Here is a 26,050-nt window from a genome sequence, read left to right on the forward strand (position 1 = left end):
TGTCGTCTTAAGGACTTTTTTTTTTTGCCTTTGTGTGTTCACTTAGGGGATTATGAGAACAATTACAACTTGAAGCAACAAGTTAAAAAGTGATTAACACAATTCAGTGAATAATTTACCATAAACCCTGTCTGTGTGCCATATAATGGATGCCGGATTTCTGAAGCAGCCATACCCATTACACTGGGAAATCATCTTTATATGTGTGTTTATACTAGCCTGGTATTTTTCATTCTCATGAAGCAGAACTTAATGAGGACTTACATTCACTTATGAGTTTTAAACGCGAGTATTAACAATGCTTCTGAAGTGTATGATTTATACTTAAACTAATCATCGAGTTCTCACCTGAAGAAAAGTAAACACATGCCCCATTTCATGCCTTCAAAAATAGTGTTATGTCAACATTTTAAAAACTTTTGTGTCCTCTTCCTCAAATGGGACTGTTTCCTCACCAGTGTGGACAGGAATTAGGCTTACTTTTCTTGTTAGTAGAGAACCCCTGCACCCTTGATATGCATGCATTATTTTACAAAGAAACAAATCTACTTACAAATGTGTTTGGTTCTTTTTTTTTCGGGCCAGGATACAAGTAAAGAAGTTAACTTTGAAGCTACAAATTTAAAAATGTCAAAGAAATAAAGCAGACTTACAGCTCTTGCTGACTTGACTATGAAGATCATGGCTTGCTTTGGAAAGTTCTAAGCCTAGTCGTTTAAAATGTAAAGAAGCAATTTTGACAAAGAAGCAGAGAATAATAGACTGTTACCATGATTTATGAAATGTCTATATAGTATTAATAACTGAATTCAAGTCACGGCAAAATAGATTGAAGGATGCACTATGATATCCAAAACTGTTACTTAAAATTGGGTAGATCTGCTCACTGTCGAAAGGGCAATTTTTGCACAGAATAATTACACAATTAGAATAAGGACAAATCATTAATTCCAAAAAACAAACCAGATCTAGCTAAGGCTCTTAAGTGGCAGTTTTTGCTCAAAGTAATGTCACTCTAATATTAAAGGAGTGCATGCTGGCAGCAAAAGCAGCATTAATAGACTAAAGTGGACATTATCGATACCAGCACATAGAAGGGTCCATAACAGATGCAGCCTGTCCTAACCACTACTCACCTTTGCCTGTGTGTTTAATTTTTGAGTCTGGCCTGATTACATTTTAGTTGGTTGAGCTCATCTAACAGAGATAAATCAGTTGGACCTCCGAGTCGGACCTCCAGGTAGAGTTAACAAAAGCCACATTACAAAGATTTGGTTTCAATGTGAGAGTTACATACAATTTACCCAATGCCCAAAAGAGTCATAGAAATACAGTCATAGATTGTATTACAAAATAGTGCACACTGCTGGAAAACAAATGACAGATACCATAAAATCATTTAACTATTATTAAAAAAAAACATATGCACAGCAATATATAAAAAGGCATAAAAGTGCAAAGTCATGAATATAAGGCACAAAGGTATCTATTATGCAGTAAAAACGTGACATAAAACTATTAGTTCTATTTACATGCTACAATATATAAATATATAAGTACACTTAAAAGTGATCCTTTGTTTTTTATTGCTGCCTTTTCAGGACCAGTTTGAATTTGGTTTTGGTGACATCTTGGATTTGTATTTTGTCAGCATGTCATTTTCAGTAGACGTGAATCATGAAAGACGAGGCATGAGTGCTGCTATTTCTGTTTAAACTGGTCCTCTGCATACGATATTAAGAGGTCCTTTGCACGTCTGCCAAAGCCTAAAGCTGAAAAAGCTAATATCTGCTTTGCATCTCCCAGTGTTTTGTTCTCTGGAGGAAAAGAAAATATAACAGAATGTGTTCAGAGCACAGTGTGAAATGGGTCTCATGCACCACCAGTCTGCATTTTGGATTCTAAGACGTAAGAACATGACCTACTTAACGTGCTAAAGAAAGAGGGCATGAGATGAATGTTTAACCTATACAGAACAGTGAAAAACAAAATATTAAACCAGAAATATCACAAAACATTGCATAATATACACAAGGAAAAAAAACCTTTGATCTAGGACTCAACGCTGAGTTGGAACATTTTTTATAGCATTTTAGATCACATGATTGTGTTCAATGTTTAAGTGATGAGGATGATGTTGTTGATACGTGAAGTAAATGTGATTTATGAGCTGGAATTTTAATTTACCTTTAAAATTTATAAAAAACCGAAAGACAGAAAAAATGGCTACTTCTGGCAAAACAACTAATTTCTGTAAAACACGTCAAATAACAAGATGAACAAAATTGTTGTTTTGTACTTAGTAGCACACATTTTGCTGCAGAACCTAGAATTAAATCATCTCTTTAACTGTGTATAGAGGCCTCACTCCTGAATTAGATCAACATTTTCAAAACTAACAGACTTATCCTTGAACCTCTTACTTAAATTTAATTGTTGATATCTAAAATGTAATTTTAACAAGTCTAAAGATAGTTGACTGCATCAGTTATTCCAGCTCATCAAAACTACAGATACCTGCTTATTTGGTATTCAGCTGTGGCTCCTCAAAATTTCATTGCAGATAACTTTTAAAATCAGATACATCTCAAACTGCCACTAGTCAAAATGTAAATACAGTGATACCTTGGTATATGTCCGCTTTGGAATAAGTCCAACTTGGTATACGTCCTGTTTGAACATGAAAAATTTTGCTTGGTATACGACCTTTGTTTGGAATCTAACTCGCGTGCTACCCTTGTTTACCTCTCTCTCACTTGAGACAAAGCCACGACTGCCCACGAGCATCTGTATGGCAGTTGCTAGCATTCAGTGAACAACCCGCATGCTACCTGTTGTATATGATTGTTCAATGATGCTTTTGTCCATTGCTTTATGTTCAGGTGTTGATTGCTATGGTCTGCGTCTTTTGAGACGTATGACTGCCGGAGGGAGGGGTGTGGTTTAGAAGGCACGTTATATGGAGAGTTGGTTAAACATGATTCAAAATAAACAGCATTCGAAACGTTATTCTGAGTGTGTCACTACTTCAATCTAGAGAACACTACACTACCCTTGTTTACTTCTCTCGAGACAAAGCCACGACTGCCCACGAGCGTCAGTATGGCAGTTGCTAGCATTCAGTTAACAACCTGCGTTATAACTCTCTGTGAATTTTCACGTGATTTTGTGTTTTTTTGTGTAAAATTTGAATTGATTGTTGAAAAGTATGAAGGTGGCATGCGTATCTGGGACTTGGCTGCTGCATATCGTATGCTGAGAACGACGGTATCTACGATTGAGAAAAACAAAGACGTTATTAAAAAGTAAAGTGAGGTTAAATTTTCATTTATTTCATCTAATTGCTTTTGTATTTATATATTTTAGTATTAAGCAGTGTTTAAATTATTTTATACAACCCCATCAATGCATAATATGCCAATAACAATAGGATTTTTTTTCATGGGAATGGATTAATCATTTTCCCTTTATTTCTTATGGAAAAAATTTGTTTGCTATATGTCTTGTTTGGTATAAGTCAAAGGATCTGGAATGGATTAAGGACGTATACCAAGGTTCCACTGTATAGATATCTTAGTACTCCATGGGAAACCTTCCTCAGTTGCATGATAAAGTACATTCTGCTTTGATATCAAAGTTTTCACTTGCTTAGATATATCATTTCTTGCAGTGAAGCACATTCAGACAATTCAAATTTTGTTTTAGATATCTAAACTATAACTGACTTGACATAATATAATTATTATATATAATATAATCAGAATATAATTATGATTACACATACAGTACATGCATACAAACAAACAAGTGTGTCTCGTATAGTGAAGGTAGTTAAAGTGCAAGTACCCACAAAAGAAAAAGCAGTTAAGAGTTGAATCTTACAAGGGAACTTGAGCTTGTAGGCACAAAAGAGAGCTGCTGCATTTCCAGTTTAAGTCAATCGTTGAAATAAATCACAGTTACAAAATGATTGGCAGTGCTTAAAATACCAAATCATAACATACATAAACATTCTTTAGCAACTTCTGCCTTAATTACTTGTACCTTTCTTTTACATTATGCAGCTTGAACATCAATCTCCCAGAAAGTGTCAAAAGTGACTTAAGGGTCACTGATGCCATGTAAGTTTTATTAAAGCAAAGCTACATGAGTACCCGCTTAAGATGGAATCATCCGTAGATGAAGAACAGTTAATAGCTTATAACTGCAATGGCAGGCACATCAAAGGAAAAGAGACAGCCCTAAGCTTTACCAGCTAAGGTGCTGAAAGTCGACCCAAAGGATACCAGTCAGAGCCACAACGTCAGCTTCATACTAAGAGCACCATGTACACAGCACAGCACACCTCCTTGAGTAAATCCCAAGTCTTGTCTTTGACCCGAGTAATTTAGTGCCGTGCAGTTTAGTCTTGTCATCTATTCAATTGATCTGTGCTTTTAAATGGAATTCCATTAAGAGCCCGTAACAAAACAAGGAAAATTTTAGAAATCCACCAGACTATTAATACTGTACTGGCAAAATTACCAGTATGGCAGAAAATCTAGTAACCCTGGACTGGCAGACTACTGCTTTGACTCCCTTCGCTTTAAAACCTTATTTCTTTCTTTTGCACTACTGCTTCCCTGATTATTTTGTCCAATTATCTTTTAATTGTACTAGCATGCAAACGTTTTTTGTGCTTCATTAAGTGTTTGCTTTATACAGAACTGATGTTTTTATGTAAACTGGATAAAGCCTTCATTTAAATTGTAATGAATTTTAAAATTCAGATTTCAGAGTGCTATTATGGCTTCAGCCCCAGCCTCATGATTTCCTTACAAAAGCATGTGGAACATTGAAACTATGACTATGGCAAAGATCACACAAAAGCATGGCAAAGAAATCATATTCAGTCCAGACAACAAGTTGCAGTTTGCTTAGAGTCTGTGATATTCTATGGAAAGTAAAGACTAAATCACTAATTACAGACCAAACTAAGCAGAGTTGATTTCCCTTGTAGGGAAAAGAAATGTAATCACCTTCATTGCAGTAATAAAGAAAAGCCAGTCCAGCAACCAGACTGAAGCAAGTGATGTAGAACACTGGACCTGAAAAATAAAAAGTACAGTTAACGTGACTGTATGACAAAAAGAAAAAAACAAATGCAGGAAAGAGTGCAGATAATTTGTGTATTAAATGCTTGTGTAAAGTTATGCAATCAAGTGCATCAATTTAGACAACTCTGATTAATTTTCAAATCATAGCTGTATTGTGTATTTTTTCCACAAGATAAAGAGCCATTTAAATCATTTAATGTTAGCCTGCGGTTCTATGGTAAATAACTACTGTGGTGATATGGCAGTTGCCTCTCATTATTTTTGTACATATCAAACAAATTATAATTTTGGCTCATGTAATTACTTTCTCCAAGGCCCAGACTACTGAATATTAACACTCAGAATACATATTCAAAAAATGATTTATCATTAAATGCATTTACATGTGATTTAATAACCTGGTTATTCAAAGAAATCCAATTTTTAAAATGCCAAATATACCCTTATTCTAGTTGGAGAAGCTGGGATATTGGTGTTTGAGAAATCAAGTGAACATAAGTAGATGTCTCTGTGAGTAACGCAGTTATTTGGGCATGTAAACCTTGCACACTGCCATTAAGAATAATCTGTGCTTGCCTGTTACACTCTGCTAGCCTGTGCTTGTCTGTTTGCTTTGCAGATACCTCCAGCAGCCATGGGTAGAAAACAGTGGAAATGTCCATGAAGGTAAAGTTCCAGATGCAAATGCTCAGGCAATCTCATTATTTTTTCAAGTAGGTGAGATAAACTGTCTCAGTATTTCAGAAAATGTTAATGAGCAGAACGTACTGTGCTAAACTCAGCAGAGCAATCTCCGGAGACACAGGCTCCATGCTCATTAACCTCATCCTGGTTTTGTGAGAGTATTTAAACACACTTAATGACAAAAGAGATAACAGACGAGGGTAACATGGGGTTTGCAAAGTGTACTACTGCTAACAGGTCCAGAATCATGAGTTCAAATCTTTGCCTGGCTACTATGTGGAGTGGAATGGTGGCTCTGAGGCTAAGGATCTGCACTGGTATCCCGAAGGTTGCCAGTTTGAATCCCCATCACAGCCAAAAGAGATCCTACTCTGCTGGGCCCTTGAGCAAGGCCCTTAACCTTCAATTGCTCCAGGGGTGCTTTACAATGGCTGACCCTGCGCTCTGACCCCAAGGGGTATGCGAAAACTAACAAATTCCTAATACGAGAAATTGTATAAGGCAAAATAAAGAACAAAAAAAAAAAAAAATACATATTCTTTCTATAGCTACATTGGTTTTCCTCTCATATTTCAAAGGCTTGTGTGTTAGGTTAATTGGCAACTCTAAACTGATTCAGTTTAAGTGAGTGTAGATATGTGTGCACTGCGATGGCCTTGGTGCCCTTTACTGCCCCAAGTAGAAGATTTACTCCCCATGGAAAGAGCAGCAATGAAGAGAAAAAACTTGATCAAAGAGAATGCTTTAATACTAATGGCCTATAGATATCTTAAAACAAACCCGGTTACAAAAAGAGAACTTGGATGATGCTTTTACCTCTCTCATTGAGCACACATTTCTCCTCAAAGCTTGATGACATTTTAACTTCTTTGCTATCAGCAGCATCTAGAAAGAAACAATTTTTTAAACCACACAAAACAAAAAAACAGTGCAAGAAAGTTGAGCCGAAATTGTAGTCCTCTTACACTTACAATGAAGAGTACATGAATGTGCTCTTCCTGACCTTGTGTTTATAGAAAAGAACCTATTTATCTACAATAGTTTTTAAAGAATTGGCAAATATCGTCAGATGAAATGCTAAAAAAAATTAGTAAATTTAGTAAACTCAAGTACATTTATAAAATTTGCAGTTTATTATGAACAGTTTCCATAATAAGGACAACGAAGAAAGTAATATTACAATAACATCACCAACAATACTCATCACATATTTATAAAACTCAACCAAACAGTAGATGCATTATTTAATTGATCTTTATCTGTACTTGCATTTTTCAGAAGTAACTTTCTTAATATTCCAGAATAAATTCTGATTTATTTTATTTTGCATTGCTTCACGGCTGAAAACAGCATTCATATTTTTAGATTTGAAAGTTACACATTTACTGTATATTGCCTTTAACATGCATTGATAAAATAAAAAACGTCAAGTCTATGGAGTCATTTTAAGATGAATGTTTTTTGGTCCACTGATAGCCAGCCCCCTCTACTTTACTCCCCCCTTTTGCAGAGCAGAGGACAGGAACAGATGTCACAACACTGAAGCGGCACAAGAAACATTCCTCGGAGGTGTTTCACTGACACATAATATTAAAGCAGACTACAGGAGAACTGCCATCACAAGCCTCAACAACACAGCTAACATTAAATCCGTGCATTAAGAGTCCAAATAAATGAAAACTGAGTCACTCTATTAGCACATACAAGAACTTTACTCTAAGGTAATTAATTACATGTGAACTCTATCTGCAAAATGTTTCTTGATCATGATTGTTATTTAAAAACTGATCTATTTAATATATCTTATTGAATTAAAAATGACATTTTTAATATTTATAAAGAAATAAATTAATATTTTGATATCTTTCTCAAACTTCCAATAGACCTGTTTTTAAATTATATATACAGATCCAGCTTGTGTTCTGTAACAACAGTGTTCATTTCACAAGTGGCAATTTTTTCAAATTTAAATAGCTTAACTAAACACAGCAGTATAATATGCCATATACACAGCATCAAAATATTTCAAAACATAAACTACACAGTATATATGAAAAATGCCAAGCTGAAGAGGTTTCAGCCTTTGCAAATGCAATGGTGTACGTGAGGTGCTTTGTGCATTTGGTTCATAGTATACCCATCTGGCAGCTGAAAACAGTGATGCTAACTTTGTTTTTATCTTTACTGTCCCATGAAAAATCATTTTCTGTTTATAGCACACTTTTACTTACTGCATGGTTCTACAAAACCATTTGTAAAAAGTTCAAATGAGCCAAAAAGTAGATAGATAGATAGTTAGATAGATTTTATTTGTCCGAGGGGTAAACGTTGCCTCTCATTACTACAACAGTGTTCTTATTTGCAAAGGATTATTTTCAGTAATAAGTAATAATAATAATAATAATAAGTAATTAGTAGCAAGATGATGGAACTTACAGAATGGTTCCTGAAACATCAGCTGTTTGCAGGAGACTATCACCAGCTAGTCTACAACAATTATGGGACACAAAAGATCGATATAGGACAATAATCCTGTGCACGCTTTTAACAACATGTTGAATTCATACTTTGAAACTTTTGGGTTTATGTGGAAAGAACTGTGGTATTCATCTCTGTCTCTGCTAGGGAAATGCCAATTAATGTACTGTCCAATTCACCTACATTTACTATGAAGTCAAGCAAAATGTAATCGCTAACTAAAAAGATTACAATATGCAAACTTTCGAGGCAACTCAGGCCCCTTCTTCAGATTACATCTTGCCTGAAGAAGGGGCCTGAGTTGCCTCGAAAGCTTGCATATTGTAATCTTTTTAGTTTGCCAATAAAAGGTGTCATTTTGCTTGACTTCTCACTACATTCATAATAGCTAACACAGTACAACACCCTATTACTACCTACATTTACTAATAATGTGAAGTTTCAGTTAATGCAGACACTGGCCAACAGGTGGTACTCTTAACCCCACAAGAAGTCAAGCTCTGATGTTCATTTCAGCTAGCTGGCTTTTTATTTCATTTCACTATAGCTTTCTTTAACTTTTTCTGAACATATTTTAGTGAATATAAACCATCGGAAAAACTTTTCAGTTCAAGTTCAGTTGTCAATTAAAATTTTGAAGATATTAATGATCTGAATGTAACTCATTTCTCTGAAGCACAGAAAACTAAAGATGAGTTATGGAAATGCCTGGGATTCATACCAAATAGCTAACTGTGTATCTTTTCTTGATTTTATTCAAAGTGACATATTAAAAAACAACTTGGTTAGAACTGCATGATTAGAAACACACACACAGCTCATTGCTCTGCCACTGCTACAGCTGCTAATATTTTAGCCAGCAGGCGAGATCAATGAAATCTAGAGACCCTCTTACTCTCACTGCACAAAAACACCTTATCCTTCAATAAAATAACTTCCTTTACTGCTGGTGTCCACCAACTGGCTGAAAAATGTTGCTAAGCATAGGGAAAACTCATCAGTCTGGCTAAGATTTTAAACCATGACACTCACCAGAAAAAGAAGAACTTAAATGATAATGATGACCATAAAATACTGCATATACGCATACAGAATTGCTACAACCAGAGCACATACGTGCAAGATGGCTTGATCAGGGTCACACAGTGAACTTTAGCTTATTATTTAAACACATTAGTCACCCTTAGAATCAAATTGGAAAAATTCAGATTTTAGACTACTTCTTCCTTATAAGAATGGACACCAGGGGCCTCATGCAAAACGCCGTGTGTAGAACTCACACTAAAACATGGTGTACAGACAAAAGTGGAAATGTGTGTATGCACAAAAAAATTCAGATGCATGTGTCTGCCACCCCACCCTGACCCCTCCCATAATTATGCATATTTTAATATGCAAATCACTATAAATATCACCTTTCCCATTCAGTGTTTGGTTAAAAGGCAATGGCAAAAGCACGTGAAAAAACAGAATTTCAGCAAATGTGAAGTGGAAACAGGGAAAAACTTACTATTGGTGGGCTTAAACTGTGGTATAAATAACAAAAGGAAGATGATTGAGTGATGCAGAGTGGCAGAGAAACTCGAAAGTTCAAGTTCAGAAAGTTGCCCAGTGCCCGAAATAAAAAAAGAAGTGTCAGATATCAAAATTGCAGTGAAAAGGCTAGTCATACCCCACTGTCTTGAGTGTCATATGGAAGCGTATTAGGGTACAGAGAAAAAAAAAAAAATAAGGACACTGAAAAAGAGGTCAAAATGTCCATTTTAATCTCCTAGTTTACTTTGTCATTAAAGTAGAACGTCATAAACTTCATCTTAAAATCAATGTTAAATTTACTAGAGTTTCTCAGATCCCATCGTAACTAAAGTAGCACGTTAAATGCTTTGTTTTTCTGTGTGCTCTACTGTATGTGTGTGAATCACTATGTGCTTTTTAAATGGGCTTTCTCTTATACCGACAGGACACAGTATACATTACATTCATGATATTACAGCTATCTCAACAATTCAAATATCATTTTGGATGGATGTATTAAACATGAGGGAACGGTGGCGCCATGGTAGCGATGAGCTTGGCACCCAGTCCAAAGATTTTTCCTGCCTCCCGCAAGATGCTTGTTGGGATGTGCGCAACCCTCGATGAAATAATTTAATGCTGCAGTACTGTCTCTTTCAAACATACCAACCTTGAGGTTCTGTACTTCCTTTTTTTTCTCCACGTAATCAATCATCACACAATAAGCTCTTTAATAAATGTCAATCCATCTGTAAGCTTAGAACGCTGATTCTTCAAAACATTTAAAGAACATTGAAATATCTTCGTAGTACATGTTTAATTACTCCATCCATCTACCCATCCAGTCCCAGCAAGGACACAGCACGAGACAGGACCAATCCCTGGACAGGGATCCAGCTCATCAATACTGCTGTGCCACTATGCCCACACGTTTAATAATTAACAGTATAGATTATTTTAAATGAAGTTAAAAATGTATCTGTATAATGTAATATACTAGGGGGCTTTGCCCCTTGCTCGCTTCCCTCACCATCCACTTTGCTGTTCCATTATTTCATCGAGTAATAATTTCCATTTGTTTGCGCTATTGCGATCTTTACAATAAATTTTTTGATACTTTCGAATTTTAGTACTTTAATTATCTCCAAAGTGCCCTGCAAGTGTATCATGCCAAAGTTTTTGAATTCTTTGCAACGTTCTACTTTGTCATCTACTCTTTGTTTTTTATTTCCGGCCCTGGTTAAATCTTTTGGCACAAATTCTTGTCTCATGGGACGTTAAAGTATCTGAAAAAGTCATGTCTCGTCCCAGGCTAAAAAGTCTCGTCTCATCCCAGGATTTTTTTTTATTATAATAGAGAGACATACTTTAATGCATTTCATCTTAAAAAATTATATCAAGCTCCAAGAAGATAGCTCTAAATCTAAATCGACTTAGAGGCCAGTCGTCATCATCTGTAAATATGCACTCTCTTCTATTGAATTGAATTCCTTTTTTGTTATTGTATGGTACAATGAGATTCAATATGCAAATCCTCCATAAACTTATTTTCCTATAAAACGATAAAATAATAATACAATAAAAACAAAGTACAATATACGTGTACATATATTGCAGATAGTGCAAATGGTTCATAAAGTGGCTCAGGTTGTGCAATATTACAACTATAGGGCGAGTTTACAGTGAGGTAATTGTATTTACAAGTACAAACAATTCTACCAGGAGCACTTGATGGACTGATTGAGTGCATTTTTATAGCTGTTGGGATGAAATTGTTTCTGTATCACAAGGTTTATGCAAGAAAGGCTCTGAAGCGTTTGCAGAATGCGAGAATTTCAAACAGACTATGCTCATGGCTGTTGCATCGTGTGCTATAAATGTTCTCCAGGGTAGATATTGTATCCCGACACAGCCTGCCATAGAGCTTTCTGACCAGCTGCTGTATTGCTGATTTCATACTCACATACAGTGGGTTAAAATACTTTGAGTGGTGCACTGAGAGTTAATAATTCTAAAGCAACCATTGTATTTGGAATAGTTTGGCCATTCCGTGGACCATTATATTGTTACAGGTTGATTACAATCAGATGTCTTAAATTTATAAATTATGTGGTTAATTTCAGTGTATTTGATAACGCAGCGTCTGGGATGTGAATCTAAAAAAGAATGTTTAAAACCTCACAGGAACAGTAGCACTGCATTGACTTTGGGTGCTGCCAGTTTGCAAAACCAAATGAAATCTTGTGTACACACAGGGTAGGGCTGGCATGTGAATGTGTAGGCTTTACTCCAAGTTTAGTTTTTTTTTCCATCTCGAAGTGAGCGTGGAAACGGGCATACACAACATTTTTGTGCATATGCACTGTGTATACATGAGACCCCAGAAGTTATTTCCAAGTGTATGTTTGAACTTTGCTTCAGTTCCATTGACAGCTGGCTTTAGCATAATAAAAGTATTCTGTACCATGTACTTGTACTATTAATATTTAGGAGACCTAACAATATAATTTGTAAAATAAATGTATGTATGTATATGTATACAGTATATATACAATTACTGTGAATATACATCTGCTGATGCCTCATTCTGGAAGTTTAATCAGTGATGTTCCTGGGATCATCAAGTGTTTCGGGTCTTTCAACATCATACACTGTTCTTCAGGTGACCTCACCAGGGTTGATCAGATCCCAGCCTGTCTCCTTAGCTACTCTGACCCAAAACCTCTCCTCTCCTGAGCCATAGCCATCTTGAGGCTCTCTCTGCTGCTTTGATGGTACTGTGGATGGCTCTCCTTTTCCCCTCTTCTATGATGCCCAAACTGCTAAAGGCTCTGACCAAAGAACGGGCCGTAAATCCCCTGCACCCGACCTCCACTGGGAGACACCTAGCTCTCCCCTCTTACTGCTAACACATGCTGACCAGTTCCGCGTACTTGGGAGAGCTTCCTTTCAAAGGATTTGTCCAAATGATCTTCCCATGAGATCGTTAGCTCCAGAAGAACGACTTGCTTGGTGAATTCAGACAACAGGACTATGTCTGGTCACAGGGTGATGGCTGCAGTGTGGCTGGGGAACTTTGGCTGCCATCTGAAGTCCACTAATAACTGCCAGTCAGTTCTTGATGCCAGGATGCCTGCAGATTATGATTTAGTGGTGGGATTTGGCTGCTCTTCAGCTCTTACAAAGGTGATGGTCTTCTTAGAGGTTTGGCACTGCTTCGCCCACTCAAGTCATGTGTTGATTGCTTCAGCAGTGGTCTTTTGGACCTGATCATGCCTCCATCAATACCTTCCCTTTCCAAGTGCCCTTGTACAGCTGCTGAGGATGTGTTCTAAGGTTCCTTGCTTGGAACACACTGGGCATGCCGGAGACTCTTCTATACCACGTGTGCAGATTTGATAGGCTTAGTAGTGTGTCATTCTACAGCTCAGACCATCTCACTTTCTGCTCAACCATGTTTTCCCATCGTATCTAAGTTCCCTGCTGCTTTATTCCCACAGCCTTGCAGGATCTCCTCTCCTACACTGCTGCTCTCACCTCCTCCTGCACTAGGTGGCACCCACCCTTCCCTCTGGTGGTATCTGATTGGGGAGTTGGAAAGGATCCTAAAACAACTCTGCCTCAAACAATAACTCTGACCAGCCTCCTGTGACGCAGCCTTGCCTATGCTCCCAGAACCGCATCGTCTGCCCTACACTTCCTGCCAGTCCTCACTTGGATCACTGCGTTGGCCACCACCGGATCACTTGAGTCTCTGTAATGTATCACTTCTCAGGCTCTTGATACTTTAAATTCTTCCTCCAAGGATTTGAAGGGCAGTTGCAGTTTGTTGTTGCCACCGAATGTGATGCTGCTCAGGCTATTTGGCAGCCCCAACCATCTCCTGAGGTGGCTGCTGACCTTTCTTTGCAAGGTCTCAATAGCTGAGAGTGGGAGCTTATAGACAGGGAGGGTCCACAGGATACTAGGTAGAATGCTGTGTTGATAGATCCAGGCTTTAAATTGCACTGGAAGGTCAGATGTGTCCATGGCTATCAGCCAGCCTTCCAATTCAGTACAAGTTGACTGGATGATGCTGTGTCTCACAATGAGCTGTGAAAAACTTTGCCCAAGCTCTTGACTGGTTTCTCTGTGATGGTAAACCTGAACTTGTCCTACACCTTGCACTTTCTCAGCACCATGGATCTTGATTTGGCTGTTTTGAAACGCATCCTGACCCACTCCACCAGCTTTTCTAGCCCTTTCAGAATCCACCAGCAGCATGTGACCAATTCTGTGGTGATTGTTAGGCCATCCATGAATGCACTAATGCCTGGTTGCCTTTAAGCGGATTTCATTCTTGGCCCTCTGCACTCAGGTTCAGCAGACTTGGTGAACGTGTCCATGGTTAGGGAAAATAACATCATGGAGATTGTGCACCCTGTAATTATGCCAATTTCTACTTTATACCAGCTTGATGCCATTGCTCCTGAAACGACTCCCATCCTGAAATTGTCGTAATAATCATCAATGAGATCTCGAATCCTGCTGGGGACATTATGTTTTGCCAATGTAAGCTGTACAAGCTTGTGTAGAATGGTGCCATAAGCATTTGCAAGTTGAGCCAGCACATAGTCAGATTACCTCTGTTCTCTCTGGCCTCCATGATGAGTTGTGTCACCACTCCCGTGTGTTCCAGACAGCCTGGCATCCCTAAAATGCCACCCTTCTTTGTCAGGTAGGTGCCCAATCTCTTGGAAGCAGCACTGAAGAAGGTCTTTGACTCTACACACAGCACGGAGATGATGCAAAACTGGTCTATCTCGGTATAGTTTTCCTCCTTCAGGATCCTTCTCCAGGTGACCCACAGAATTTTCCACAGATGTAACAGGAGTTTAGGACAATTCTTGTACACTTTGTATGAAGGGCCACTTGGTCCTGGGGCAGAGTTTGCCCTTGCTTAGTGAATGACCTCTCTGACTTCCTTCAGCTGCAGCTCTGACAAGTCAAACTGCACTCCCAGTTCAGGGGGTCTATTAAGATATTGCACTCTCTCAACTCCTGCTCTCTTTCCAGGTCACTGTATATCTGCCTCAGATGTTGATCTACTGTATTTCTTCCTGTGAATAGATCAGCTTCCTACTATGCTTTTTGCCTTAGCAGCTCCATGGTGAACTTGAAGGGGTTGGCGATGAAGGCCATATGTTTTCAGGCCATTTTGCGCGATCATCTCCGCTGGCGCTCAGTGCAATGAAGGACCCTGATCTTCTTGAGAAGGGTGTGTATTAACTGGGCCAAGCCAATGTGCTCCTTCTTCGCTGCCTTTATGTACTGGACCTTCAGTACCTTCATCTTCTGCCCGATATTGTGGATCCTCACCAAGGTTATTATAGTTTTGCCTTTTTATATTAGTTTTTATTTCTATATTTTTTCTGATCTTACTTGGAAATTCAGTTTAGTTTTAGTTTTCCTTCATTGTGTATTTTTAGTTTTAATTTAGTTTTTATTTCACAAAGGTATTTCTATTTTATTTTTATATATATTAGTTTCAGTTTTAGTTTTAGTAATTATGGCATGCAGCTCCTACGGAGTTACTTTTGTGTCGCAATCGGACAGAACTGCACACTTAACAGATCTGGATATGAATTTAATGTTAATGGAAGCTTACTACACTACATGGTTTACTATCTGGTTTTGTTTTTGTCTAATAAAAACAAACATAATCAAAACTAGACACTGAATATGAACAATTTTACACAATTTTATAATTTATAAAATATTTTCTCATAAAAATCACAAGGGCTTAGGAAGAACAGGACTCTTAGGCTTGAATCAGTGTGCAGACCCCACCTGGCTGTATTGAGGGAAACAAAGAACAACAAGCATGTAGTGTCAAGGTTAAGGGTAGTGAGTCTTGAATAGCCCGCCATAAGAGCAGTAAACCCATAATGAGCAGAGCAAGAGCAGGTAATAAGAGTATGGACAGGCACAAAACAACAGAGACAGCATCTGAGATTAAGAACAACATATACATTATCTAAACCTGTTTATCCAGAGTAGGATCGCAAAACTTACAAGGGTTAAAGACTAACAGCAAGAATATTCGTTCAAAAACTAAAACTAAAAATATTTTAGTAAATTATTATTTTATTTCAGTTAGTCTTTCCAGCTACTTTAATGGTTTCGTTTAGTTTTAGTTTTTAATTTTGGTTGTGTTAATTATTTTATTTCAGTTTATGAAAATGTTTTTTTAATAATAGTTTCAGTTTTGATTTTAGTTTTTGTTAACTATAATAACCTTGATCCTCACTGCTCTATAATTTTTTTTTTATGTAGGGTGTTCTGGAGCTTTTCTTCTCTTCCTCTCCAAACTGTCTCATGTCTATGCTGACAATAATGGTAGTCATGGCTTGTAGCTTTCCATCAGCCTTTCCCTTCATTGTTGCCTCTAGAATTTTGTCAACATCATTATCAAACTGTTCCCACAGTGTTGTTATGTTAGCAACAGGCCATTTGATCCACCCCCTGTTAGACTTGATGCTAGAGGGATTGGTTTGCAACACTTGGAGGTTCCAGGCACTATGGGGTGACTCTGGGCCTCACTCCTCCTATGTCTCACCAGGTTAAACACTTACATATAGATACATGGGGGTATACATTGTACATTATAAATATACTGTATTTACACACAAGCCATGTTTTTAATAAATACTACACTTAGGGGTTACCTGTCTTCTAGATGGTCACAACAGTTCCCCTACATTTCATATTACATTTTGATATATACCTTAAAACAACAATCTCCTTGCAAACATTAATCCAACACCAGAATAAATACATTTAACCGAGTTCCATTCATTGTTGTATAGCATACTTTTATTCATAAGCCTAGAGCACAATAAAAATGAAGGAACATTCTCAATCCTGTTTAGTCCAATTCAGGGTCATTGGAGCTAGACTCTATCCTGGCAGTATAAAGAGCAAGACAGGAAACAAACGCGATGCAAGTCCATTACAAGACTCATTCACATGTACACTATCAGTTAATCAATAAAAATTCCAATTAACCTTGTATGCATGCCTTTAGGACGAATGAGGAAAATTACAGTTCCCTAAAAAAGATCCCATTTTCTCACAGGCTGAGTGTCTCTACAATAACAATGCAAAATACAAATTTTAACAAAAGTAGCTCTAACTGCAATCTGATTCCACTATACAGTACACAATTATTATAGCATGAATTTTCTGCAACACATGTTTATATTAATTCAGTTGCTAAAACAAACACACTGTCAGTTTTAATACATGTAGCCTATATGTATCTTCACTGTACATGAACATTCAAATTTAGCTATGGCAAGGTAAAGACTGTGTGGATGTTCATCTCCACCTTTGTACTAGCATTATGTTGTGCTGTGTCAGAATGACACGTAAAAAAATCGACTTCCTGATTTGGTCAACTTGCAATACAAATGATACAGGAGTATTTCTATAGGTGTCCTGGTTCTACCAGTGTACCACCCACCCCTAGCTCACAGCTCATACTCCAATGGAATTAATCTAGCAGGTCTTCTCCGGACTTTACTTTGTGCTGTTATGTCATAACTGCACAGAACATTCCAGATAAAGCCTTGTAAGTTCACTGTATAGTTAAAGAATAACCTACCTTGATTTATAATAATATGCTGTGATAAAGTACTATGGAAGTTGACTGTTCAGTCTTCGATTTTAACCTATTTTATTATGTACTGAAATAATTACAATATAAAATATAACTGTAAGGGAGGTCATACCTCTTACTGGATCCTAATTTCACAAGTGTACATGGTATGTAAGCACTCAGGTATTTTTTGGAACATCATCCTTGCTACTGAAACTGCAGAAATTGGTGGTGCTTCAGTTTTTCAGCATAATGGCTCTATAATCATTTTCACTGCCCTATGCCAGCAGTATTAGTTGTGTGTAATGAAATGGCATCTTTCACGTAACAGACCTTGACAGTATAACTACTGAGGCCAACAAACAATCCCATTTTATCATCCTGATACAGGTTAACCTTTCAGAAATGTGATTCTTGCAAAATGCAAAACGATCACACGAAAGCTAAGGCTCTGCTACTTTTGATAAATGTTTTAATTTTTGATTAGTGCAAAAATTTCCATTCTAACAAATGTTTTACTCTCACATACAAGAGACTTAAGGTTAACATATATACGAAAGGGTAGATCAGACTAAGCATTTTTCCCCTTGTATTTCTACTCACTATTTTCGCAAATGGTTTATTGAACCGGCAATGAATTATGTAGCTTGATGGGTAAGTGGAATGCCTTTGGTGAGACAGTAGTAAAATGAAAGTCACTGTTTGATTTCAGACTGGTTCATCATTAAGATAAAAAGAGTGTATTCAAAGTATTCTGTTATGGATCCTGGTTTTCAAACATTCACTTTACCTGTTTGAGTCAGTTTTGTTTTAAGTAGTATATAGGTCACAAGCATAGTGGATTATGGATGATGTGCTTGTCATTGTTTGGGCTAACAACATTAATTAATTCTTTCTTTCTTTCTTTCTTTGTCACATGCATAGTTATACACGACAACACACAGTGAAATGCCTCTTTTCGCATACCCCTTGGGGTCAGAGCGCAGGGTCAGCCATTGTACAACGCCCCTGGAGCAATTGAAGGTTAAGGGCCTTGCTCAAGGGCCCAGCAGAGTAACATCTCTTTTTCTGGCAGTGGTGGGGATTCGAACCAGCAACCTTCGGGTAGCCTCAGAGCCACCACTCCACCCTTGTTAATGCAACAAGGTGACTTTTCTCTGTAACAAGAATGTATATAGGCAAATACAAAAGAAAAGCTGAAAAAAAAACACCGCTGTGTATAGAGTACACCTGGGAGTATACATATTTAAAACTAAAACAAGAGTATAAAAAAGCAGCAAAAGCAACTCATGAGAATGTGTAAGCATTTTGCACTTTCACTGAAATGAAAAATTAACTGGAACCATGCTGTTAACCTAGTATCCTGTGGTTGCAGGTGGATCCTGATATTAGTGAAAAAGTGGAGTAAGGAACTTAAGCATGCAGATGCTGGAAGATCATCTTCCCCAAAACATTACCATTGGTCTGTAAAACTCACCTCTCCTGGTTCTTCTGCTAGGCAGGTTGAGGTAAATGTGTTCTGCATGGATCTGCAAAGCACGGTAGAATTCGTGACAGGCTTCTTCTCCTTTGTTTGGCAAGAAATCTAGCAACTCTGCCAGCCTTTTATTGGTTGCAAACTTTAAGCTACGGAACTGGGAAAGGAAAACAGCACAGATCGTAAACGTTTGTGTTATCCACATCACCTTGAGTCTTCAGCAAGTGAGTAATACGAACCTTAGCAGAACAGATGGGACTTAATATATTCAGAAGAATTCAAAGTCAGTTCAAGAACAGATTCATCTGTAAAAATACCTACCGTACTCATTTGCCAGGTGTACAGTACATACCATTGTAAACTTAAAGGACAGTAATGAATTAGGTATGGTAAAAATGAATTACGAATATGGTAAAAATGTCTTAACTACTGTGTAAATGCATGACAATGCAATTTGTTTAGCGTTATAGTGATAATAAAAAGAAATGAACAGAGGTCATAATAACTACTAATATATTCCGTATTCTTGAAGGCGCTTCATAAATATCAACTTTTCACAGCTCAAATAAAATAACTTTCTCTTTTATTTTCTCCAAACACAATATTTTTTTCACACTGCAAAAAATCATTACACTGTATGATGCACATAGGCTTTGGTTATATTTGCCAAATTTATATTTCCTTCTCTATGTGGGTTAACACAAATGCTTTGTTGAGGCACCAAGACTGAGGACAGGATGTTTCTGTTGCTAATTAAACATGTATCTGTATTAAAAATATTTATAGATTACTTGTTTATGTGCAGCTGCGTCAGTGCAGAGAGAAATGATTGTAGAGATCTAGAAAAATATAAGCATGGCAATAAGAGCATACCTTGTGTGCTTCCTTGTCTGTTAAAATTTGAGGGTAGATCCTGTTAAGCTGCAGAACCAGCTTATCAAGTAGATCAGTACTTAAATGATGTTCTTGCTTCAGGAACAAGGCATCTAGCAGCAGCTGATCCCTGTAACTATCTAAAGAAAAAAACATCAACAGGGCATACAAATTACGAACTGGTTTAGCATAGGTAAGCAGGTAATAAACAATGTTAGCTGTCGTACATTGTTCAGTCTATATGCATTCCACTTGACAGGTAAAAGCAACTGTTTAAATTATTTGCCACACTGACTGAGCAGTCCAATAATAATGTATGATATTACAAACAAGCAGCTGTTTATATTAAAACATCATGAAAATACTATTTTGCATATAAAACTTAATATTTGTCTTAAATATAACTCAAAAAATACTTTTTGTATTCTATACTCAGAAATAAAAATATATACTGTATTAGGATTCAAAACTGTCTACGATCACATTAAGGTACAATTCCTAGTCTTCTCTTTATGGCACTAACAATAACCAAACCTAAAAAAATATATTAAAGAAAGATTTTTCAGTTACACAATTTTATTCAAAAATGCTCTAAAAAGTAAAAAATACATTTTTGTTGTACTAATATTTTGTTGGTCATATGTGACTAAACATACAATTGTGTGGTGACCATAAAAGAATTAATTTAACTAAAACGCATAGATTGGTTAAAGTGAAATTTTTAACCAGCTTAACTATGAAAAGACTATGACACATCATATGAAAATTGATTAAAGTACAGTATGGAGGTTTTAATTGGAGAAATTATAAAATTTTAGGATTTTTTTATCATTTAAGGAAGCATTCCATTTAATTCCTTTGTAAAAACAACATATGTAGATTGCCTTCCTAATATATGCTTTCTTTAAATATATTGATGGTGGAAATAACAGCTTGGCCTGAATCACTGACATGCAAAATGCTGGTTTTTACCTTGCATGTGAAGATTCTGGATAGGCTACAGTCTCGTCTGCAATGAAGCAGAGCAAGTACTGTAGGTCTGAAAATGTCTCAATAGGTCTGATAACCTCAATGTTTTTGTTTTTTTTTTTGCTTTTACGAGTTCAGGTAATTTCTTAATATGTCAAATGTGCAATTCTCCTTGGGTCTGCTTAGGTTTTCGTTAGGGAGTTTAATTGCATCACATATCCCGAGAATAAGCACATTCAACTAAATGATGACTGCACACGCTCTCTGCAAGTGCCTGTAGGTATGTGTGAGTGAGTCTCTTGTTGGATTCCAATTCCGCCCAATACAGTAATGGGGAAAGAATTTTTTAATAAAATTAATATATGGGTTATTTTGTGTGTAAATTAGGATCCTCTTTAAATTAACACAAATTAGTTTTTATAGCACAAATAATTATATTTCACTAAAAGATTCTGCTTTTCTCAAAATATATCTTCCAAAATGTGAGTTCACTGTGTATTTGAGCTTCCTTGCCATACTTCCTTGGGTATGTGGCTGACAACAACGGATGGATGAGTATCTTACAAAAAATGAAATGCCATTAAGTAGTGGAATTAAAGTGCACTCCATCTCAGATTTTTTTTCTTCCATCCCCAGCCTTCTTATAATAATACCAGTAACGGCGCACTGCACGGAATACACTTGATTTCAGCATTCATAGTTTTCATACTCTGTCTCTGTAGTTTAGCATTTGTTTGCTTAGAGGTTGATGTGCTTCTTTTCTTCACCCTAGCAGCCCGCTTCTTCTCTTCTTTCATCGGCATCTTTTCGCATTAAAACTGATTAAGTCAGTGTTTGTGTTGTAATTAGTTAGTATGCTTTTTTTTTTTTTTAATTGTCACTTACGCTGGCACTTAAATCTTCAATCTGCCTCAAGAATGATTTAAGGTATGAAGAGGTAGGGAAGTGACGGCGAAGGTGGAATGAGAACGGCGCCCGTACGCATGCGCCACACGACCGCCCTGCTGGCCGCTGCCGAGAGTTGATTCTACAACAAAATATAATAAAAATAAAGCGAGGAATAACCTTGGAGGTCAATCGTCACCCTGAAAGCGAATAGTAGACGTCAGGTAGTATATGTGTTCCATATATAAGTCTCGTTGGAGAAGGGGCTAGAAGGTTGTGTTGTGAGGCTACGAAGTCGGCGTTTTCTTTTTACTGATTTGCTTTTCTTTAACGGCGTCCCTGAGGACCACAAATATGAGAAAAATAATCGAGATTGTAAATAGTTCAAAGTCAAAGACGTTCATTTTTTGCTGTTACAACCCTGTGTTGTTGTTTTTTTATTTACTGTACAAGTAAACTTTTTTCTGAACTTTACTTCGTCCGTCTGTTTTATTCTTCTTTTCCGACCCTGACGCGGTGGTCGCTACAATATAATGATATTTTCAAGGTTCGATGCACTTTTTTTTGCTTGCTTTATATATTGTCAGAGACGGCTCGGGTTTATAAAACGTATGCATGATCCAGTTCGTAACTGCCTTACATTTTTTATTTTCATCACCTCAATCAATTGACAATCAACGAGGCACCTGAATGATTTTTTAAAGAGTAAAACTGCCCTCCGGATCGAAGCCCCGCCCACTACGTGTACCTGCCGTAACCACACCTGTTAGCCCACAGGACTGCTGGTGGAGCCGCCAAGCAAGTCGCAGCAGAAACCTCCGACTGGAGGCGAACACAACAGCAAAGCACAAACACCGCACTAATTCCACCGGAAGTACACCAAAAGAAATGACTCGCGTGTCGTTCAAACTTGACAGGCGCATACGCGGAACAGTCAAGCCGTCATTACTTTCAATTGTACAACGGAGTGTAGAAGTTATGCTGTACTTTGTCCACCACACGAAGCCCGTGGCGTGTGCATGGGACCCTGTCGCATGCTCTCCTAAGCCGATAGTCGAAAAAATGACATGGTCCCGCGCTGTAAGGTCAGCGAAATACAGTAACAAGTTTAAAGCTGTGTCACTTCAACTAGTTAATAGTTTTATTTTTAGGCTAAGTATATATAACAAGTGCAAAATAGTTCTGTAACCATCACTAACCTGACATTTCTGTATGGTAGTATTTTGTTCTACTGTGATATATACTGCTCACGGACTCTTGCGTCCCAACTTCCTCACTTCGGCGACCTTATCATGATGGCGACCAGACTGACCCGGAGTCATGTTTCAAAGACGCCCGCCTCCCTCCTGGGTGTGGTACAAATTCCTTAAGGTGGAAGAAGTATAGACGCCGAGCAGGGACAGAAGCAGGAGGAGAACATATTAAGGTGGAACTGATAAACAGTGCAGAAAGAATTACACCATTCCATTTTGTAATTCATGTCGTTCAGGGGCAACTCGGCGACATCCTTTACCAGTTAGGTTCAAAGAGATTTTCTAATGATATTTAAATGACAACGTTGGTCGCCGGAAAATCTAAAGAATCAACTGCTTTATGAGAGTCCCAATTCGTTGAGAGTAAAGAGATTCCTTAAGCCGTACTCGCAGGTCACCTTTTGTGTTCTAAATATGTTATCATACGATTACAATCAATACAATTTATATAAAGGATTAGCAATTTTGGTTGCAGAAGATAATGTAAGATAGAGTTTGTTCCATCTGCAGAATAAAGTTCGTTCGTCAATTATATACATTTATTTTCAACATTTTAAATCAGGTTGTCATTTAAATGTCATAAAAAAAAACCTAACCATTACCTAACTGGTAAAAGATTTCACCAGGTTGACTGTTGCCGCTTAACGAATTCACGCATCTATTTCAGGGGCGTTGATGGGGATTTGCAGGATGACCAGTTCAGCGCAGATAAGTACCCAGCACCGGACAGAAGGGCAAACCAGAAACTACACTTAATCTTCCAGGACCCAACGGTCAATCATGTTGTGGGGGAGGACTGATTATCCGCATGACACCCCACGCAGAAATGTTCAAGGAGATTACTAAAGAGCATTTTTCTTTTGGTAAGGAGTAAACTTTCATAAATATGGTAAACTTAAAACCATTCCATCTGTGCCAAAATTACCATTTTATTTTTGCAAGCGGCTTCTGAAATATTCCCAATATCTGAATGTAAAAGCAAGGTTTAATTGGGACAGTTTACTTATTAGCTGAACAAATGAGCTTGATGGATTGAATGGTGGTCTTCCATTTGTCAAATTGCTTATATTCTAAGGTCATCATGCTGTTTGTTGTCACCTCTGACTAGAATCATCTCTGATTCTGCCTATTTAGTAATTAATATTTAGTTCATCTATTTTTAAGATTCAATATGAGAAGTGAATGTCTGACCCACTTAAATATGGTTTTAACTATGCAGCAATCAATGCTGATTCCCAAGTTATTTTTAATTCTTTTTCACACTCTGAACACGCTAGAAATGTTTCCATTGCTGTACTGTAAAATCTCTTAGATATATAAGATGTTCTAGTTTCATCTGAGATCTTTGTAGTTCAAGTTCTTTGTGAGGGGCTGTTACTTTTGCAATGTCCTGTACATAACTCATTTTGTATTTTACTTGTACTCCCGCATTGCTCACTTCTTACGATGCGTCTTATTCGAGGTTGGTGGTTATTTCATTTCAAGAGCAATTTACTTACGCTATGTTCTTTTCTCTGCATACAGTTGTTGTTTGCTGCCTACAAAGACTTTGCTCAACAGGTGTTGTCACTAATTTTTTTTAGAAGTTAGCATAACTTAATACTCAATGTACCGTGTCTGAAGCACAATCAGTAAAGCTTAAAATCACATTTTGGCTTTTGCTAAGATGTCTAATTAGCACTACAGCTATTGTTTGGTGTTTTATTCACAGTGCCGTTTAAAAATGGAAAGGCCGTTGGTCCAGATGACATACCTATGGAAACCTGGAGGTGTTTAGGAGAGATGGCAGTGGAGTTTTTAACCAGATAGTTTAATGGAATCTTGGAAAGTGAGAGGATGTCTGAGGAGTGGAGAAGAAGTGTACTGGTGCCGATATTTAAGAATAAGGGGGATGTGCAGGACTGCAGTAACTACAAGGGCATAAAATTGATGAGCCACAGCATGAAGTTATGGGAAAGAGTAGTGGAAGCTAGGTTAAGAAGTGAGGTGATGATTAGTGAGCAGCAGTATGGTTCCATGCCAAGAAGGAGCACCACAGATGCAATGTTTGCTCTGAGGATGTTGATGGAGAAGTATAGAGAAGGCCAGAAAGAGTTGCATTGCATCTTTGTGGACCTGGAGAAAGCATATGACAGGGTGTCTCTAGAGGAGCTCTGGTATTGTATGAGGAAGTCGAGAGTGGCAGAGAAGTACGTAAGAGTTGTACAGGATATGTACAAGGGAAGTGTGACAGTGGTGAGGTCTGCCTTAGGAGTGACGGATGCATTCAAGGTGGAGGTGGGATTACATCAGGAATCGGCTCTGAGGCCTTTCTTATTTGCAATGGTGATGGACAGGTTGATAGACGAGATTCGACAGGAGTCCCGTGGACTATGATGTTTGCTGATGACATTGTGATCTGTAGCGATAGTAGGGAGCAGGTTGCAGAGACCCTGGAGAGGTGGAGATATGCTCTGGAGAGGTGGAGATATGCTCTAGAGAGGAGAGGAATGAAGGTCAGTAGGAACAAGACAGAATACATGTGTGTAAATGAGAGGGAGGTCAGTGGAATGGTGAGGATTCAGGGAGTAGAGTTGGCAAAGGTGGATGAGTTTAAATATTTGGGATCAACAGTACAGAGAAATAGGGATTGGTGAAAAAGAGAATGCAGGCAGGTTGGAATTGGTGGAGAAGAGTGTCAGGGGTGATTTGTGACAGACGGATATTAGCAAGAGTGAAAGAGAAGGTCTACAGGACGGCCAGCTATGTTATATGGGTTAGAGACAGTGGCACTGACCAGAAAGCAGGAGACAGAGCTGGAGGTGGCAGAGTTAAAGATGGTAAGATTTGCATTGGGTGTGACGAGGATGGATAGGATTAGAAATGAGGACATTAGATGGTCAGCTCAAGTTGGACGGTTGGGAGACAAAGTCAGAGAGGCGAGATTGTGTTGGTTTGGACATGTGCAGAGGAGAGATGCTGGGTATCTTGGGAGAAGGATGCTAAGGATAGAGCTGCCAGGGAAGAGGAAAAGTGGAAGGCCTAAGTGAAGGTTTATGGATGTGGTGAGAAAGGACATGCAGGTGATGGGTGTAACAGAACAAGATGCTGAGGACAGAAAGATATGGAAGAAGATGATCCGCTGTGGCAAACCCTGACAGGAGCAGCCGAAAGAAGAAGACTTTCACTGACGTGTGGATGA

At 37.8% G+C, this 26,050-nt stretch overlaps 1 protein-coding gene and 1 long non-coding RNA gene across 3 annotated transcripts; one reads left to right on the forward strand and one right to left on the reverse strand.

The window, feature by feature from the left end:
- Positions 1-22,929, reverse strand: card19 (caspase recruitment domain family, member 19). Of its 2 annotated transcripts, XM_039770971.1 has the most exons (6): positions 22,816-22,928; positions 19,763-19,902; positions 18,890-19,046; positions 6,597-6,665; positions 5,019-5,087; positions 1-1,817 (listed from the first exon to the last, which is right to left on the reverse strand). In XM_039770971.1, exons 1-6 carry the CDS (start codon positions 22,820-22,822, stop codon positions 1,702-1,704), a joined length of 558 nt encoding a protein of 185 aa, XP_039626905.1. In that variant the 5' UTR covers positions 22,823-22,928; the 3' UTR covers positions 1-1,701. The 2 variants fall into 2 exon arrangements, with proteins under 2 accessions (XP_039626905.1, XP_039626906.1); XM_039770972.1 differs by lacking the exon at positions 6,597-6,665 and having other exon boundaries at positions 22,816-22,929.
- On the forward strand, positions 21,800-24,619 carry LOC120540320. The gene is made up of 3 exons (XR_005635792.1): positions 21,800-21,840; positions 23,537-23,732; positions 24,581-24,619. It is a non-coding gene; the product is annotated as an uncharacterized LOC120540320 (long non-coding RNA).
- Positions 24,620-26,050: the final 1,431 nt, after the last annotated feature.

The sequence above is a fragment of the Polypterus senegalus genome, chromosome 12 (assembly GCF_016835505.1).
Source record: "Polypterus senegalus isolate Bchr_013 chromosome 12, ASM1683550v1, whole genome shotgun sequence".
Taxonomy (NCBI): Eukaryota; Metazoa; Chordata; class Cladistia; order Polypteriformes; family Polypteridae; genus Polypterus; species Polypterus senegalus.

Coding starts and splice junctions, on each gene's coding strand:
- card19 (XM_039770971.1), bottom strand. Junction 19,047..19,762: donor CAGACAAGGAAGCACACAAG/GTATGCTCTTAT, acceptor TTCCTTTCCCAG/TTCCGTAGCTTAAAGTTTGC. Junction 1,818..5,018: donor TCTTTATTACTGCAATGAAG/GTGATTACATTT, acceptor CTTTTCCTCCAG/AGAACAAAACACTGGGAGAT.